Source organism: Perissodus microlepis, chromosome 4 (genome assembly GCF_051167445.1).
Source record: "Perissodus microlepis isolate ML-2025 ecotype Zambia chromosome 4, ASM5116744v1, whole genome shotgun sequence".
NCBI classification, from domain to species: Eukaryota; Metazoa; Chordata; class Actinopteri; order Cichliformes; family Cichlidae; genus Perissodus; species Perissodus microlepis.
Genome location: NC_140464.1, coordinates 32,230,032 through 32,247,219, shown reverse-complemented (window position 1 = coordinate 32,247,219; position 17,188 = coordinate 32,230,032). Strand labels below are relative to the sequence as shown.

General features: G+C 41.4%; 1 protein-coding gene across 8 annotated transcripts in view; it reads left to right on the top strand.

The window, feature by feature from the left end:
* Window positions 1–8,509, top strand: part of LOC146389311 (voltage-gated potassium channel KCNC1-like) — a 106,822-nt gene extending 98,313 nt beyond the window's left edge. For all 8 annotated transcript variants that reach the window (XM_084927139.1, XM_084927138.1, XM_084927137.1 and 5 more), the window contains one exon: window positions 1,028–8,509. In XM_084927139.1, the coding sequence (XP_084783265.1) occupies window positions 1,028–1,041 (14 nt within the window). In that variant the 3' untranslated portion in view covers window positions 1,042–8,509. The remainder of the gene's footprint in view (window positions 1–1,027) is intronic.
* The last annotated feature ends 8,679 nt before the right edge of the window (window positions 8,510–17,188 follow it).

Below are 17,188 nucleotides of genomic sequence, written 5' to 3'. Positions count from 1 at the left end.
CATTAGAGAAATAATTATTATAGGTCTTTTTTTTTTTCCAAAAAAGGTCCAACAGGAGCCTGTCTGGGAGAATCACCCAGAAGCAGTTTGCTCTTTGTTTTAGTCATCGTAAAACAGGAGTGGTGTAAAGCAAACAAAACAGCAACAGAAGCATGGATATAAATATCAGCTCAAATCCCTGTATCAGAAAACTGTGCGCTAGGAACCAAAAGTAAAAGATTTTACAGAAAAATATATCACGATATATTCTATTAACGTGATACTTTTGAAAATGGTCAAAGTGGAACTAATTATGTCATTTAGTCCAGTAATTCTCCGCCCCTCCTATATTTTTGTAAATTTTCTCAAATCTTTGTCTTTTAAAAGGGTTATTATATGTGCAAGTACAGCAGAATTCAATGAAAAATATTTTAAAATCACAACTTTAGTTTGTAACTTCTGTTCCAATCAGTTTAGGATAAATGCCGTTTTTCTTTTTTTTAGCAATCATTGTGTTTTTCCTCTGACACTGATATTTGTCTTTAAATACATTAAATTAATTGTTATTGACAAATACAATAACCCACAATAATTCTTTAATTCTTAACAACAATCATATTAACAGGCTAAAAATCAGGTTTGCCAGTTACATACTTACTGTTATATCTGGTAGTTGCTGTGTGTGTATATTCAGTTATATAAATTCAATCAAGGATTTATTGTAACCATGGTGATACCATTTTTCAAGGTTTAGGAATAAGTTTGAACTGCTGGTGTTGCCAAAATACCCCAAAAGCAAAGAAAGCATTACTTACCCATTAGCATCATTACAATGAATGAGTAAATGATATTTGGTCCACATAAAATCTGAAACATAAAAAAAGACATTGAAAGAAATGATTAGGAAAGCTCATCCATTTTCATTGTTTTCTTTAACACATTTTGTTGCCTTTAGGCTTTTTGATGCCCCACACTGACTATTCCAAGATCTGGTGTCACATATTTACTTCATCTCCTCACAAAATTCTCTTTTCTTTTTCCCTTTCAGTGCTGAGTTTTTAACAAACTCACCCATTCCTCTACAAGAAGAGGAAAACTATTAACTGTAAACTGCTGCTCGTCTGTCTCTGCTGATGGGATTCACCGTAGAAACTGGGAGGGAGATAGAGAGAAAGAGAAGAACAACAATGGTGTTCACAGTTCCATCATCACATGCAACCTAATGGAGAAAGTGGCTGTTAGTAAATGTAAGCCATATTAACCTGGAAGACCAAACAATTTCACATCCTCTGAACTGATTTCCAGAGCGAATGGCTACATAGATTCTCTCAGCTGAGCTGCCAGAGGGCTTCCTGCCCGATGGTCTTGTATGTGGAAACCTCGTGTCTTCTGGATGTCTTCGGTGTTTTAGTCACAATTTTATGTAATTTAGTTGTCATATTGCTTTACTTACCTTTTTTTTTTTCAAGAGACTGCATAAACTGCGACTGATTCCCAGGAATCATCCATTATTTCGGCACTCAAAGCACTATGCAAGGTGAGGGAGTCTATCACGATGTCCAGCGACTGCTAGGCTGCCCTGTTAATCTCAGCTGAGAAACAGCAAGCTGAAGTCAATTCATACATATCAAAAAACAGCAGCTTTCACACTTATATGCACATCACACAGTCATTTATGTTTTATACTAGCTGAATCTCCCAGGAGGCATCGAGACAACATCTTGGGACTTGAAATTCAGCAAGACATCAGCATGTTAGTTCGAATGATGTAACCCAAAGACTACAGACACTTGGATGGATGCATTAGTTGAGATGAACAGAAACACTCAAAGGCACTAAACTGGCCATAATGTCACATGGCTGTCTTCAGGCATCACTGAAGATAGCCATGGGATAGGCCCTCTTTCTCACTTGTTCCTTCTTGAGATTTTATGGTATCTTACCCGAGTACCCCCGCCACCCTTAACTGCATCTCTGCATTGTTATTGCTCCTCCCCTTTAGAAAATCTGCATGGAAATCTGTATTAATGGGGGGAGGGGGGCATAGTTAATTTTTCTTTCAGCATTGTTAGTGTGATGGTAGTATCACTATCATCCAAGATACGTTTTAACTACTTACTGCTAAGGAGCTAAGAAAACATGGTGGAGGAGGATGAGCACCCTCCTCTCAGAGAAAAAGGAGACCATACACACCATATCTGTTTGGAGGTGTGAAACTGAGCAGGCAAACATCTTTTACAAACTATTTGAGGGACAAAAAATGGCAATGATTGCAAATTAGAAATTCATTTTTCTGACATTGTTTATCAGCATGAATAATGTGCATGACTTTTGCAAGTCACTCTTTTCTCTCATGAATAACAGGGCTAGAAACTGTTTTTTTTTTTTTGTGTGTGTGTGTGTGTGTGTGTGTGTGTGAAAATGTAATAATGTTATGTTATATGCAATAGAATGCGTACAGATAAGTGTGTAGGAATAACGATTTCATCCATTTGATTAACATGGTAAAACACCATTAAGAAAAAAAAGGTGAACCCTGTGTAGTTCTCTTTAAGATGTCTTAGGACACCCAATAATATAGCTTTCTTAAATCCAAGAGGAGTCCTCTTCAACTTTTGCAAGTATTTATTCTGCTATTGCTTCAACCTTTCACCTGGCTGCTATTCTGCCTTTTTCTTATTATTACTATCTCTTCTTCTTATTGAAGCCTCTTACTAGATTCCCTAGCTGTTAATCTCTACAATCACTGCTGTTTCAGGACTGAAAGTTGTCCATTCAAAGATGTCATTATCCTGTGCAGTCAAACTGAAAAGGTTATGTTGTTCTTTTAGTTACTTTGTCCTTGACCTAAATATTGCTTCCAAGGTTGAGGACCTTCCAAAGAACCATCAGAGGTGTGGGGTTCAGGTTACTTTAGGAGAAGGTCTACTGTTGCTTTATTTGTTTGTTTGTACATACTCTCAAAGTAATCCAAGCTGATCAGATGACTTCATCAGATGAAAAGGTACACAATGCCTCACTCATCAAGTGTTAATTAACACTTCATGAGGGGGACAGTCTGACAGATACTGAAAGATGTCATCTGCAAATGTTTGATTTCATGGTGTAGCTTGGACAAATGACTCTTTAAGAGAAATACACAACCCCATCATCACTGTTAGGTATATTTGGTGTATCTTTTTGTCTTGATCTGGAATAACCTCTTTCTTTAATTTTCACAATGGTTCAGGGACAAAAAGAAAAAGAAATACCTTAGTGGAGTTTCTCAAGTTGCATATTTGAATATTTGTTGACTGAATGAAATATGTAATCACTACATTTATATTACTCTTATCCATGAGCCCATTTCATAAAACTTATACCTGGAGTTTCCATAGTTCTTGGAAAAAAACAGCCTGCAAAGGTGCTGGCTACTAATGACCTCCCCTGATGAGTCCATTTATGATATCTTTAGTAGGCTGTCATAGCAAATAGTGTACCAACTGAAAAATTAGGCTACAAGTTAATAAGTAAAAAGAGGTTGGGAAAACTGTTGTTTGAAATATTTAAAGAGAATTGTGCCAAAATACACTATTTGAGTCAAACAAAGTCTGGTGAGACACTGTAGGAGCAGAGTATGCACAAGTGTAAGACATGCTCCTCTGATAGATAGAAAAATGATTATTATAAGAAATATGTGTTTGTTAAATTATCTGGATTTTAATTGTGCCTCTCATTTTTATACTGTTTCATTCATATGAATTGCTCTGTATTGTCTCTATTATACATTGATTTTTGCTCATGATGCTGGGTAAATGGACTGGTTCATACGTATAGCGCTTTTCTATTTGAGCACTCAGAGCGCTTTATACTGCATGCCTCATTCACCTGATAACAGAAGCTATTTTTCCCATGCCTAAGTGTTTTTATCTAACATTCACTCACATTCACACTCTGATCGATGCAGTGAAGAGCAAGTTGGGGTTATCATCTCACCCAAGTATATCTGAAATGCAGGCTAGAGCAGCCAGGGTTTGAATCTCCCGATTAGTCGATGACCTGCTCCACCTCCTGAGATGCATTACATTATTATTAGAATCTCTTATTTCATGAACGTCAAAGAAATGACAGAAAAGGCAACTACAAAGCCGTACAAAACAACTAAAGAGAGATTTTAATAACTAAAAAGACAAATAGAACACCCCTTACCCACAAATAGATCCAGAGAGTCTACAGTGATGATGATAATGACTACAATGACAGTTGGAGGCTCATAATAACTGTAAAGAGATTAAAAATCACCTCAAGAGACAAAACAGAGCTAAAAACAACTAAAAAAGAGACAATAAATAAAGTTAAAAATATCAGTAAGAGGCCCAAAACTTTAACAGAAGAAAAAGATGACCATGTTCATCAAGTGTCTGACTGCATTCTGACTGGGGTAGATGGAGGGGTAGGAGTGGGCTTTTACATGGCGATGCCTGAGGCCTCAAATTCTGTGAGTAGATTTTTTATTCTATGGCAGACATACAGTAGGACACCAAACATCAAATCAAAACATTATAATGAAAAACATGTTTCCTATGAAAAATGTCAAAAATGAAACATTTGAAAAAATCTGTTTATTTGAAGGCAAGCAAGCATGCACTTTCTACTGAAATCTCCAAACTCACCTGTCTGCTTATATAAGAGCCACAGAGCTAAAATTAGAGGCCACGTAGAAAAAAAAATGATTGATCGTTATCCTGAGAGATTTGAATTTATGTACTATATCTTTAGATTATTGCTCTCCCGTGCCTTGCTAATCAATAGCAAGCCTCTGCTTTGGAAATACTGCTGTGATATTTAGGATTAATAAAAATGTATGTATATATCCATTTAAACAATACATTTATCATTTATTGCTTAGCAGCCATGGTAGCTGAAGCTGAGGTTATGGATGATGATAACAATATGTTTTATAATAAATGTTACTTTTTTCAACATAATTTATGGTGATTCTTAATTTTGGTGGTAACCCAGGGTATCTCAGGTATATAGTATTCTATCAAAACATCAGGATGTTAGGATGCTGCAGTATACACTCCGGAATATTTCAGTGCTAAATCTGAGGAATTCAGTGAGTACATGTGGCTCTGTGGAAGTTAACTTGGAGGCTCGAAGTAGATTTTTCTGACTAAACTCAATGCTCTAGCATCTCTGACTTTAGTGATATTGCATAGGATAAGAATTGGTTCCAGTGTTTTATATCAGTCGTTTGCTTAACACTGTATATTACTTCAGCTTCAGCCGTGTCAAAATGAACAAGAGGATTTTTATCCATCCATTAGTTTTTAAAACTTATGCCAATTGTACTCACTGGAGACGTGATCTTCTTTACTCAAAGCCTTTTTGATTGGAAGGTAGCATAACAGAAGCCCTGATAGGTCCTCTATGCTACCCTAATAAACTGGATTGGATGTTTTATTTGATGTCCAGAGGCTTGGAATACTTTCTATTCCAAAACTAACACAAGTCCAAAAACTGCATAATGGGTCTTTGACGAGTAAAATTTGTTGTGATATTTGGTTCTCTGACATCTTCAGTTTGTGAATATTTTAAATTTTTGCTTTTCGGTGTTTCCAAAATGATGTCTAATCCATACACGTATGAAAAAATGCTTCGGAAGGTTCTGGGACATGAACACAAACCTGTATCACAGTGAGCTTTACCCCATCACCTCATCACCATCGCCAACCACTCCCATAATTCATCAGCCATGTTGTGTCAACCAGGCCACTACTTGTCCACTAACCCACTTAAAAACATAATGAAGCATTAAAAGCCAGTAAAGACTGTTAGATTGTAGAAACACATAGGAAGTTCTTAGGATAAAGTAATAATGGAACAGGGCTCCCTGGTTTATGTTATTTTTCAGGATTTCCAGTTATGTACATATGTAGGTATTAACGTGTTTGTGTATAAAAACATGTACGACAGGAATGCTTTGCAGACTGAACTAGACAATGTCCCTGTGCCCAGATGGACCACTAAGCTAGCCAATAGTGCTGCTTTTGCTTTAAACCCAAACCATAATGAATTTTGTAGCCTATACAAGTATTTTAAGTAGTTAGCTAAGTCAGGTTTTTGGTTAGTTAATCCAGCAGGGCTGAGACATGGGTTAAAATTTCAATGTGTAGTGTACATTTGGCCCCATCCTAGAAGAACACAAAATTAGAAAGTGAGTGGTGTGACAGGGCTCAGGTGTGGTAAAAGGTCTTGTGTGCAAAAGTTTAACCCATGTAGAGCAGAGGTTTACATAAATATTTCTCATATTTTAGGCTGAGGTAGCAGCATTATTAAGACAGTTTAGGTCTGGACTAGATAAACTTTTCTTTTTGCAACACTGTGGTGAAACTCCTTTTGCTTGTCTCACCAAGTCTAACCGATATACATGACTTTCATGATCTGAATTCAGATCACGAGTGCCAACACTGAGAAAACATGGATAGCTTTAGATTCTAAATTCTCTTCATTTCAGTATGGTTAATGAGTGTAGCCAGTCTGACATGTATTATAATCAAGTACTGCATCCAGTCTTCCATGGAAATGAGAATTAACGAGGTTGCTGACATGTTTCTAAAAAGTAGCAAAGTGTTATAACAAATAGACAAAGAAATATCACCCTTATCAGTTTTGGAGGATTAGGTTAATTGAAAGCACCCTTTGGCTAGTTCAAAAAGTATCACGAATTAAGTGTGCAAGAGAAGAAGTACAAAGTCAAATAAAAGTCTATGTTGAGGGAAAGGCAAATAGGTTCTATGTTGGCCTGGTCAGTCAAAAGATCATATGACAAGATGAAGACATGTTCATTCCAAAATCTTCATTGTGGTGGTTTCTCTTTTCTGAAGCATTAAAATATTGGTGTCTGTGACACTCTGAGAACTGGGGGTGTCGTGTACACCATGTAGCTTACAGGCTTGTTATAAATTCATAGGCCTAATAAAAGACAGTATCAGGATACAATAGTGATTTAGGATTTTTTGCAAACAGATCTACAGCTTACCAGCAAACTGATAAGACACAGGCAGTTCTGACAGTCAGTAAAGTCAATACACCATCACCCCTCCAAAGCTAATTGCTTGATTGCTCACAGGATATTTAATGAATTTTGGCTAGCTCTCCAAGTCTGGGTAAAGTGATCTAAAATTATATGTCGGTGTTGTAAGGAACAAAATTAGATTTTATATTCAAACGATCTGACTAGCTAGAATTGATGTAGCATTTTTGTACACTGGCTGCATTAACTGGTCTAGCTTTATTAGATTTTTTTTTTTTTAAATAAACTGGTAAAAACAGAATTACCATGGTTAGTTACTCTGTCCTAGTGCCATTAGGCTATATTATTTGGATAATTAAGTCCACTAGCTTAAAACCATAAACAGTGATAAAAAAAGAAATAGACTTTTATGCTTAGCATGGAGAACTTTTTGTGTCAGTTTTAGCATGTTAAGGTCTAAAACTTCAATCCATATTTTCTGCAGCAACATCTCCATTCCAGGCGCCTTGCCTTTCCTCTATCTTAAACGTCTTCTCCTCTTTGTTCTCTTTCTTTCCTGATGCCTTCCTTCAGTTACTTTAAAGAAGAAGCTTTTTTTTTTCTTTTTGCATCCCTTGTTCCTGTATTTTTGTATTATATTTTTGGAGGTTAATTCCAAATGCATGCATGAGAAACATCGGAATAATGACGTTAACATAGTGTGAATGACCTGGTGAAGGGAAGCCTCCCCTCCTTTGACAAAAAGCAGTCCTATTTTCTTACTTTTTGTGTCAGATTTTAAAAGAAATTTTGTAACCAACAAATAATATAATACTGTAATTTATAAGCCACAGAGGCAGCAGCACTGTCTGAAGACAAATACGGTTTAGATGGTTGACGCACCTAATTCAGAAGTCTCTGAACATGAAAGTACAAAAAAATAAAGTCAGTGTCTCTTTTGGTAGGGTGGACTCTGTCACAAAACTCTGTGTTTCTGTCCTCATGATGAGACATCAGCAGCTAAAATACTATTACTATTTAAAGAACTGCATCTGCTTTAGGTCGTTTCAATTCCACTTTTCTGTTTTTTGTTTTTTTGCTTTTTTGTCGATAGTGAAAAGGCAGAGCTAAGAAAGATGACTGCAACAGAAAGATGAGAGGCTTCCCTACATTAATGAATTAGGTTACACTCTAAAAAGCTGATCTTGGATCTGATTTTGTTGTCACTGCAATGGAAAGAGAAAAAGAATCAAGAACTGTATAAAATATATCTGAATGGAATGTTAATTATTTACCTTTTTCTAGTTTTGAAACATGTAAAAGAACAAAGGTGAAACTGAAAATCAACATTTGTGAAAAAAAAAATCTGCTGTCAAACAGTATGAATGCTGTGGATGCTGATTTGCCTGAGCAGCTCTTCTTCCGAATTAATAGATCATCCTTTAAAAAAAGAATAATATTAAAAACAAAATAACAATAAAAAAATAATTTAAAAAAGTTAATAAAAGAATTAAAAGCAAATGCCAAAATTTTTTACATTTGTCCTGTTTTTTGTTTTTCTAAATGATTATTTGTCATTCAGGCACACATCTTCATGTCACATTTTACAGCATAATGTGTAGATACAAGATTGCCATAGCCACTGTGCTGTCACCCGTTTGCTTTTTGGACACTATATTTTAGAACTTTAGCGTTCTGGCTGCTTTCATGTTCGTTTTTTGGACCCAAAACAAATAACAACAATAACAAAAGTAGTCTAAAGGTCCACTACAAAGATGAGGCCTAGCAGACAGCAGCTATAGCTGGTTTCGGGACAATTGTCAAGCAAAGACTCACAGCCTTGGCCAGCCACTTGAAGAGGTATATAAATCAGCTGCACTCTAATGAGCCTGCCAAGGTGTACTCTCAGTGGCAGGAAAAAAAGACTGGAGCCGGAGCAATATTTGAAGAGCATATGGGTGAAGTATGCAACCAATAACAGCAATGCTCAGTGGCTTGTGAATCTATGAGCAGACCACAGCAACCTCCCAGTGAGCATCACACTGGCTGACATCCAGGAAAGGGTCTCCAGTATGAAGAGTTGGACAGCACTAGACCCTGATATGATTCACGCCTACTTGCAGAAGAAGCTGACTGCACTTCATGAGTGCATGGCTGCACAAATGAACCAGCTGCTAGTAGATTCGATACCCAGAATGGCTAACTGATTGCTGGACAGTCCTGATCCCAGATGATCCCCACAGGTCCCATCCAACTATCAGCCAATAACCTGCCTCAGTACAACATGAAAGCTCCTATCAGGCATTATAGTGGCTGAGGTGAACAGGCATATGGCTCAGTACATGAGCGGGGTACAGAACGAATTAGGCAGGAACACCAGAGGGGCAAAACACCAGCTACTGTTAGATAGAACAGACTCCGAGGCCAGGCTCACCAACCTCTGCACCGCCTGGGTTGCTTACGAGAAAACCTATGCCTCATACCTGGATCCTGGAATGCATAAACTGTACAAGATCAACAGGAGCCTAAGAGCTAGTGATGGTAAATTCGATTCTTTTTACTGAATCGAGTTTGAATGAGTCACTCACCAAAGTGAATCGGGTTTTTTGAGTCATTTGATTCACTGAGTCAGTCGACCAGAGAGTGCAAAAAAATGTACATTTTCACTCAAACTTAATTTGTTTCTCTTTTCATGTAAATCCTACTGCTAAGATGAGTGATTCTAAAAGAAAACAACTATTTTATAGAGAAAAAAAGAGCAAAAACATTTCTAAAATTAAGCAATTTCCTATCAAAATTAATAAATAAACATTTATTTTGTTTATTTTTATTTTATTAGTATTTTCCTTAAATGTGTTAAATATATATTTTCTCATCTAAATGTGCACTGAGCTGTGTGCCAGGGGGTGGTAATGCGCCTTAACATTGGTTGCCAACCAAGAAGAAGAAGAAGCTGTGAGCCAGGAGGGAGGGGGTGAGTGAGTCCTGAGTGATTCGCTTACGCCTACGATTCAGCACAGGAGGGAGGGGGTGAGTAGCTCAAATGTGCTGTTAGCATGTTAGCAGAGCGATGCTACTGTGAACCGAGGAGCTATTTTCTTGATGTGAGCTTCTACTCAGGGTTTTTTCTTCCAGTTCAGAGCAGAAATTTTTTTGTTAAGATACTGGATGTTGTTTTTCTCCACAATTTTAATTATAGGCTAGATACATTGCTGCTAACAGCAACAGGGATGAGTCAGTGAGTCAGTTGGGCTTGTGAATCATGATTCATGAGTCAGTAAAGTGATTCTCGAGTATTGAACGATTCGTTCATAATTCGCGCATCACTACTAAGAGCCTTTATCTGTATTTAATGGGCATGTGCCGAACAACAACTAAAGGGCACTCAAGCCAGTTGCTCAAGACACCATTAACTGCAGGATTTACCAAGGAGATGTCCTGTCCTCACTGCTGTTCTGCATAGGCCTGAACCCCCTCAATGAGATCTCTTACAAGACTGGCTATAGATAACAACTATGAAATGGAGCAATTGTCAGCCACCTCCTCTATATGGATGACATCAAGCTGTATGCCAAGAGTGAATAGAGTAAACCTCACTTCACAGATCCACCACTTGAGGATCTACAGCAACGACACTGGGATGTCAATCGAATTGGAGAAGTGTTGCCGAGTGGTAAGAAAGAGAGAGAAAGTAGTCTGGGAATCCCACAGGCAAACGGGAACCATGAAGAAGCCACTAGGAAAGCCGCAACAACCAAATCCCTGCAGAGAGTAATGCAAGTCCTGAGGAGTCAGCTGAATGGAAAGAACAAGATCAAGGCAATCAATACCTACACCATGCTGATGATCAGATACCTAGCTGTGATAGCTCTGGTTTCCCTGGGACAGGGAGAACTGGGATAGCTTCCAGGGGTGACAGAGGGCAGCCAAAGAATTTTTGGGCAGTGTTAATGACCCTCTATGCAGTCTGGAGAAATACCAAGCTAGAGAAATAACAAGGTCTGAGAGAGGAACTTGAGAAGATGTGGGGGGTGAAGCCAACAGTGGTCCACGTGGCAATTGGAGCACTCAGGGCAGTGACTTCCAGGTGATTGATGAAAGTGATTATGAATGAGAGCAGAGGATACTGTTAATTGATATATGACCCATAAATTAGAAGATTGCCAAGGGAAGCGGAGCCTGGAATATCGACAAGCAAACAGCCATCTCTCAGGGCTGTGAGAGATGGCTGGGCTGGGCTGTGTTCTGCCTGTGGACCCAGCTGCCCTCTCAGGCTTCTCTGGACCTGTTGCATCGACTCATTTTGCTGTGTATGTGAGGACTGAAGTCTGTTATTCTCCGCCAGTTTGTTGTGGAGATATCATCTGAATTTCAGGAGTGGGACCACTCCTCTTTCACGCCCACTCCAGCCTCAGGCTATAAAAGCCCCCCTTCACCAATACCTGCTGTTCTCATTTTCATGCCCCCCCCCTTCCCCTCTCTTCTCCTCTCTTCCTTTCCTTCATTCACTTCTCGTTAGTACATGGGGATCTGCCCGGCCTGGGAGCTTTTGCCAGTCCCCTTCGAGGCCTTCCCCAAACCGCAGGACCAGTTCATACTCCCTCATCGCCCATTGTTACCTAGGATGTGGTCCCAGCTAGTGAAATGTGGTAGTGATATGTTGGTAACTTGGTTTCTCATGCGCTCATATGCTTTGTGAAGCGTATGAGCTGACAAGCAGTCCCAAATTGGTTTCTGACAAGCAGGAGTCCAAAGAAACTGTTTCACTGGGATGACCAAATCAGTGAAGGGAGTTAAAACATTAGAGAAGTTTTTACAGAATACTCTATAATAGCAACACATCCCCAGAAATCGGCCAGAAACTCAACAATAGCCTGAATTTTCGCCTCCACTGGACGTACCTATCCCTGTCCCACTCGTTTTCCCAGGTATGTGACTGTAGCTTTGCCAAATTCAAATTTAGTGAGGTTTAAAGTAAGTGATGCTTCATGGAAACGGCTGAACTTAATGGTCAGACCTCATCCAGATAGGCATTGCAGTTATTTATTCCAGCAAGTACCCTGACCATGTCATGCTAAAATATAGCAGGTGCAATACGCAACCCAAATGGCATAACTGTATACTGCGCAGGACCCTCAAGCTCCCAGGCCTCATGTAGAGGACCCAAGCTTGGAGGATAGACTGCCCGCAGGGGCGAGAGGGTATTTATTTTAAAATATATATTTAAAAAAAATTCCCCACTGGTCGGTTAAGGCCATCTTCCAGGGTTCGGGACTTGGGGTGAAACCCTCCATACATGGTCAGGGGCTTCCTTGTCTTGATGTCAGTGGCTTCTATCTCCTCCTTTGGCCAGCTTATTATTCCAGCAGGGTACCTGATCACGAGCAGGGCGTAGGTGTTGATAGCCCGGATCTTCTTCATACCATTCAGCTCACTCCTTGGGACTTGCCTGACCCTCTGCAGGTACTTGGTGGTTGCAGCTTTCCTAGCGGCCTCTTCATAATTCCCATTTGCCTGTGGGATCCCCAGGTACTTGAAGCTGTCCTCAGTGTCTGCAATGTTGCTTTTTGGTAGTTTGATCCCCTCAGTTCTGACTACTTTCCCTCTCTTCGTTACCATCTGACTACACTTCTCCAGTCTAAACGACATTCCATTGTCATTTTTGTATATCCTGGTGGCGTGGATCAGTGAATCGATGTCTTGTTCACTCTTGGCATACAGCTTGATGTCATCCATGTACAGGAGGTGACTGACAACTGCTCCACTCTGTAGTTGGTATCCATAGCCAGTCTTGTAAGAGATCTCACTGAGGGTGTTCAGGCCTATGCAGAACGGCAGAGAGGACAGAGCATCTTCTTGGTAGATCCTGCTCTTGAAGGTGACTTGGGCTATGGGCTTGAAGTTGGCCTCCAGTGTTGTACGCCACATCCCCATTGAGTTCCTGATGAAGGCCCTTAGGGTCCTGTTGATCTCGTATAGTTCTAGGCATTCCAGGATCCAGGTGTGGGGCATCGAGTCATAGGTCTTCTTGTACTCAATCCAGGCAGTGCATGGGTTGGTCAGCCTAGTCTTGCAGTCTCGGCTCGCTGCTCGGTCTACCAGTAGCTGGTGTTTTGCGCCTCTGGTATTGTTGCCAATTTCTTTCTGTGGCCCACTCATGTATTGAGCCATGTGCCTGTTCATCTTAGGCGCTAGGATGCCTGATAGGACCTTCCCTGTGATACTGAGGCAGGTTATTGGCCAGTAGTTCAATGGGACTGGTCCCTTCTAGGGGTCCTTGAGGGTAGCCCTTCCGGATGCCACTCGTCAGTGTGCAGCTGCTTCATTTGTGCTGCCAGATGCTCATGGAGTGCAGTCAGCTTCTTCAGCCAGTAGACGTGAACCACGTCGGTGCCCCTTTCTTGGATGTGCGCCACTGTGATGGTTACTGGACCGTGTTCAGGGAGGTTGATTTGGTCTGTTCTTAGATCCACTAGCCACTGAGCATTGTTGTTATTTATTCCATCCTTCTCCCATAGGCAATTCCAGTATTGCTCCATCTCCAGCCTTGGTGGTGCTGTTCTCACATTGTTCCCCTGCCCCTGAGAGTACACCTGGCTGGCTCCGTGGAGAACAGCTGGTTTATTCTCCTGCCTTCGATCTCTCTGGTGTATCTCTTCACACGGCTGGCTAATGCTGTGAGTCTTTGCTTGGCAGTTTCCAAGGTCTCAGGTATGGACAGCTTGCTGTACTTCTAAGGCACTGTCTTTGTCGCACCTTTCTCCAGCTCTGATAGTTGGCTAACCTCCCTCCATGCTACTTTGAGCTTAGCCTCTAGTGTCCTTCTCAATGGAGGGTACTGCTCCTTGTGGCTGTTTAGCTTGTAGCCAAGCATCTCACTGATCACTGCTGCCGTAGTATAGATCAGCTAGTTAATACTGGTAATGGTATCGTAGCGGTAGTGCTGCATTCACACCATCTAGTAGATCTTCCAATCTTCTGAAGGTACTTCACGCAGTCTTTCAGGTCAGTTTCTCTCGCACTAAGCGATCCTACTTCCATCAAACTTGGGGCTTGATACCCAATCTCGGGTGGGGGTGATGATATATCCCCCTGACCTGCCATCCTGCCTCCCCCTTGCTGTAGCATGTGTGTTGTACCTGATCAATCTCTAGCTGTGAGAGCAGTCCCTTCTTCCGCTTCCACTGGGGCTACTTGCGTAGTAGCATGCCATTAGCGCCCTATTTTTTTCTACATGTGACAAAACTCTTTCCGCCAAATATGTAAGGTAAGTGTGTGTGTGTGTGTGTGTAACCAAATAAACACCTAAAGTCTGTATATGTATTGACTTAATAAAAGGTTTCAAGTTCAAGGTCATGATGCACTGTGCCCTCATTATCAGGCCAGTGCCTACATGAGAACTGAGCTGTAGGGAGTTCAGTTCTTTTAACTTTCTTCTTTCAATAAATCTCAGAAAATGAAAGAGTGATTACCTCAGAGGAAATTATTGAGGTGACGAGTGTTCGACAACTGAGAGCAGACAGAATCACCACTGAAATCTTAGTTGATAAAGAATCCAGAGTGAAGAGCGATTGAGACCGACTTATAATTTGTCCTGGAAAAATTTAAATACAGTCTGAAATTTGATTTAAAGAATTTGAAATCATCCTGTGTTTGGTAAAACACTGTGTTGGTGGACTTGTTTTTAGACAGTACACCTTGGATCTGGAGAATTTTCACTTGTTCCGTTGGCAGATGTTTTCCACTTATTTGAAGCAAAAATATCTTGTGTTAAGTGAAGAAAAAATCTGCCAATAGAACAAGTGAAAATTCTCCAGATCCAAGATGCACTGTCTAAAAACAAGTTCATATATATCACTGAAACACTGAAACACTGTTACTCTGTAGCTGATTGTGTCTTATTTTAAGTGTGATGAGATACTTTTGATTAGAAATAATATAAGAAATATAATTGTTAAGATTTAGAGTTTTTGCAGTGTATGATTTAATTATGTGTTCTCGTTCTAAGCAGGCCTGTGAGATTGAAACAAAAGCACTACGAAAACTCACTGAGGACAGTCCCAGGGTAAGCCTCTCCAAATTACAATTGCTTCAAAGAAAGTCGCCTATCTGGGACACATGACCATCTCAGATGGTAAGTCCCCCTCCAACAAGGATTGGAGCACTTCACTCCATTCCAAAATCACTTACATTTTCTTGGTGTGATGTCATATTGCTGCCAGTGGATACCAGAGTATGCTGCATGAGAGGCTCCACTATCAATACAGGAGGGGACTGACTGCACATGACAGACTACAGTGGACTGATGACCCAGACAAATCTTTGACTGACTTAAAATTGTCACCTACTTTAGGATTACCATATCCTGATTAATAATTCATCCACCCAGGGTGGATACATGTTTTGTTGCAGGAGCGTAGACCAGCATCTTTCTAATAAATACTTACTTATTTGCTGCTAGCTGGTATCACATCCACCCATTCACACAAGCACTGTCTTATTTGCTCTTATGTGCTTACTAACTACCCTTTACACACATTCAATCCAATGGATGCATCGGAGAACAACTTAGGGGTTAATAATATCTTGCCTGAGGATATTTGGGATGCAGACTAGGGGGATCCAGGGATCGATCCACCAACTTTCTAATCAGTAGAGGACCTGCTCTACCGCCTGAGCTACAGCCACCCCATTAAAAATGTGAAATGTCAAAAAAGATATATGTGAAGTTGGACACTTTACACACGTACAAGACGTAGACGTGGTGACAGCACTTCTTTATTTGAACATTCTTTTTACTGTGGTTTGCAATGGGACACAGACACTCCCGCTCCTCTGTCACGTCCGCTCTCCTCCTTCTCCGACTGTCACTGTGAACATATAAAAAGTCACAATCACATTCACATCCCAGCACACCTGTTCACCCGCCTCTGCGCCGCCCCGGGAGCTCACTGCACCACCCCTCCTCTGCAGCCGGCCAGAGACCACACCCACGCCAGACATCCCCACCGCCTGACTGAGGCCGGGGCCCATCCGGCCGAACCTACTCCCCACCCCCGTGAGCGGGAGACGAAATCGGCCACAACCATCTGCGCGTCCGGCCTATGGATCACCTTGAACTTAAAGGGCTGCAGAGCCAGATACCACCGGGTGATCCGGGCGTTGGCATCCTTCATGCGGTGGAGCCACTGCAGCAGGGCATGGTCTGAGCAGAGGGTGAATGGGCGTCCCAGGAGGTAGTAGCGAAGGGAGTCGACAGCCCACCGGATTGCCAGGCACTCTTTCTCCACGGTACTGTACCGTGACTCACGGTCCGTTAGCTTGCAGCTCATGTAGACAACAGCTGGTTAACTCCCTCTACCTGCTGGGACAAAATGGCCCCCAGCCCCCTGCTCAAGGCATCAGTCTGCAGACAATAAGGGAGGGAGAAGTTAGACGTGAACAGTAGCGGCTCGCCGCAGAGAGCCCGTTTCACCTGCACAAATGCCACCTGGCACCGCTTTGTCCACTGGACCAGATCCGTGGCACCCTTACGGGTGAGATCAGTTAAAGGGCTGGTGAGTACCGCAAATCCTGGCATGAACCACTGGTAGTAGCCATGAGGCTATGAGATGCTGAAAGATGGCAGGGGCTCCTAACAAGCCGAACGAAAGCGTAACGAATTGGTACAACCTGTACAGAGTAGAGAAGGCTGTTTTTTCCTTGGACTCTGCAGACAAGGGAATCTGCCAGTAGCCCTTGGTCAAATCCAGTGTCGTGAAAAAGCAAGCGGTGCCCAACCGGTCCAGGAGCTTGTCGACCCGGGGCATGGGATAAGCATCAAAACGTGACACCTCATTCACTCTGTGATAGTCGACACAGAACCGTATAGACCCATCTTTCTTCACCACAAGAACAATGGGGCTACACCAAGCGCTGTGCGACTCTTCTATTACCCCCAACTTCCTTTAATTCCCGGTGAACAATTTGTCTTTTATGTTCCAGCAGCCTGTAGGGCCGTGAACGCACCGTCACGCCAGGCTGCATCTCAAAATGGTGCTCTATGAGAGAAGTAGGGCCGGGTAGGGGGGAGAACACGTCATCAAAGCGCTGTTGCAATGCAGCAAAATCTGCTCTCTGGGCCTGTGTGAGATGGCCACTATAATGGAGGGAGGCGGGGATGTTGGATTTTGGCACCTCCGGCCCCAACTCATGTCTCTCCCTTATCAGGCT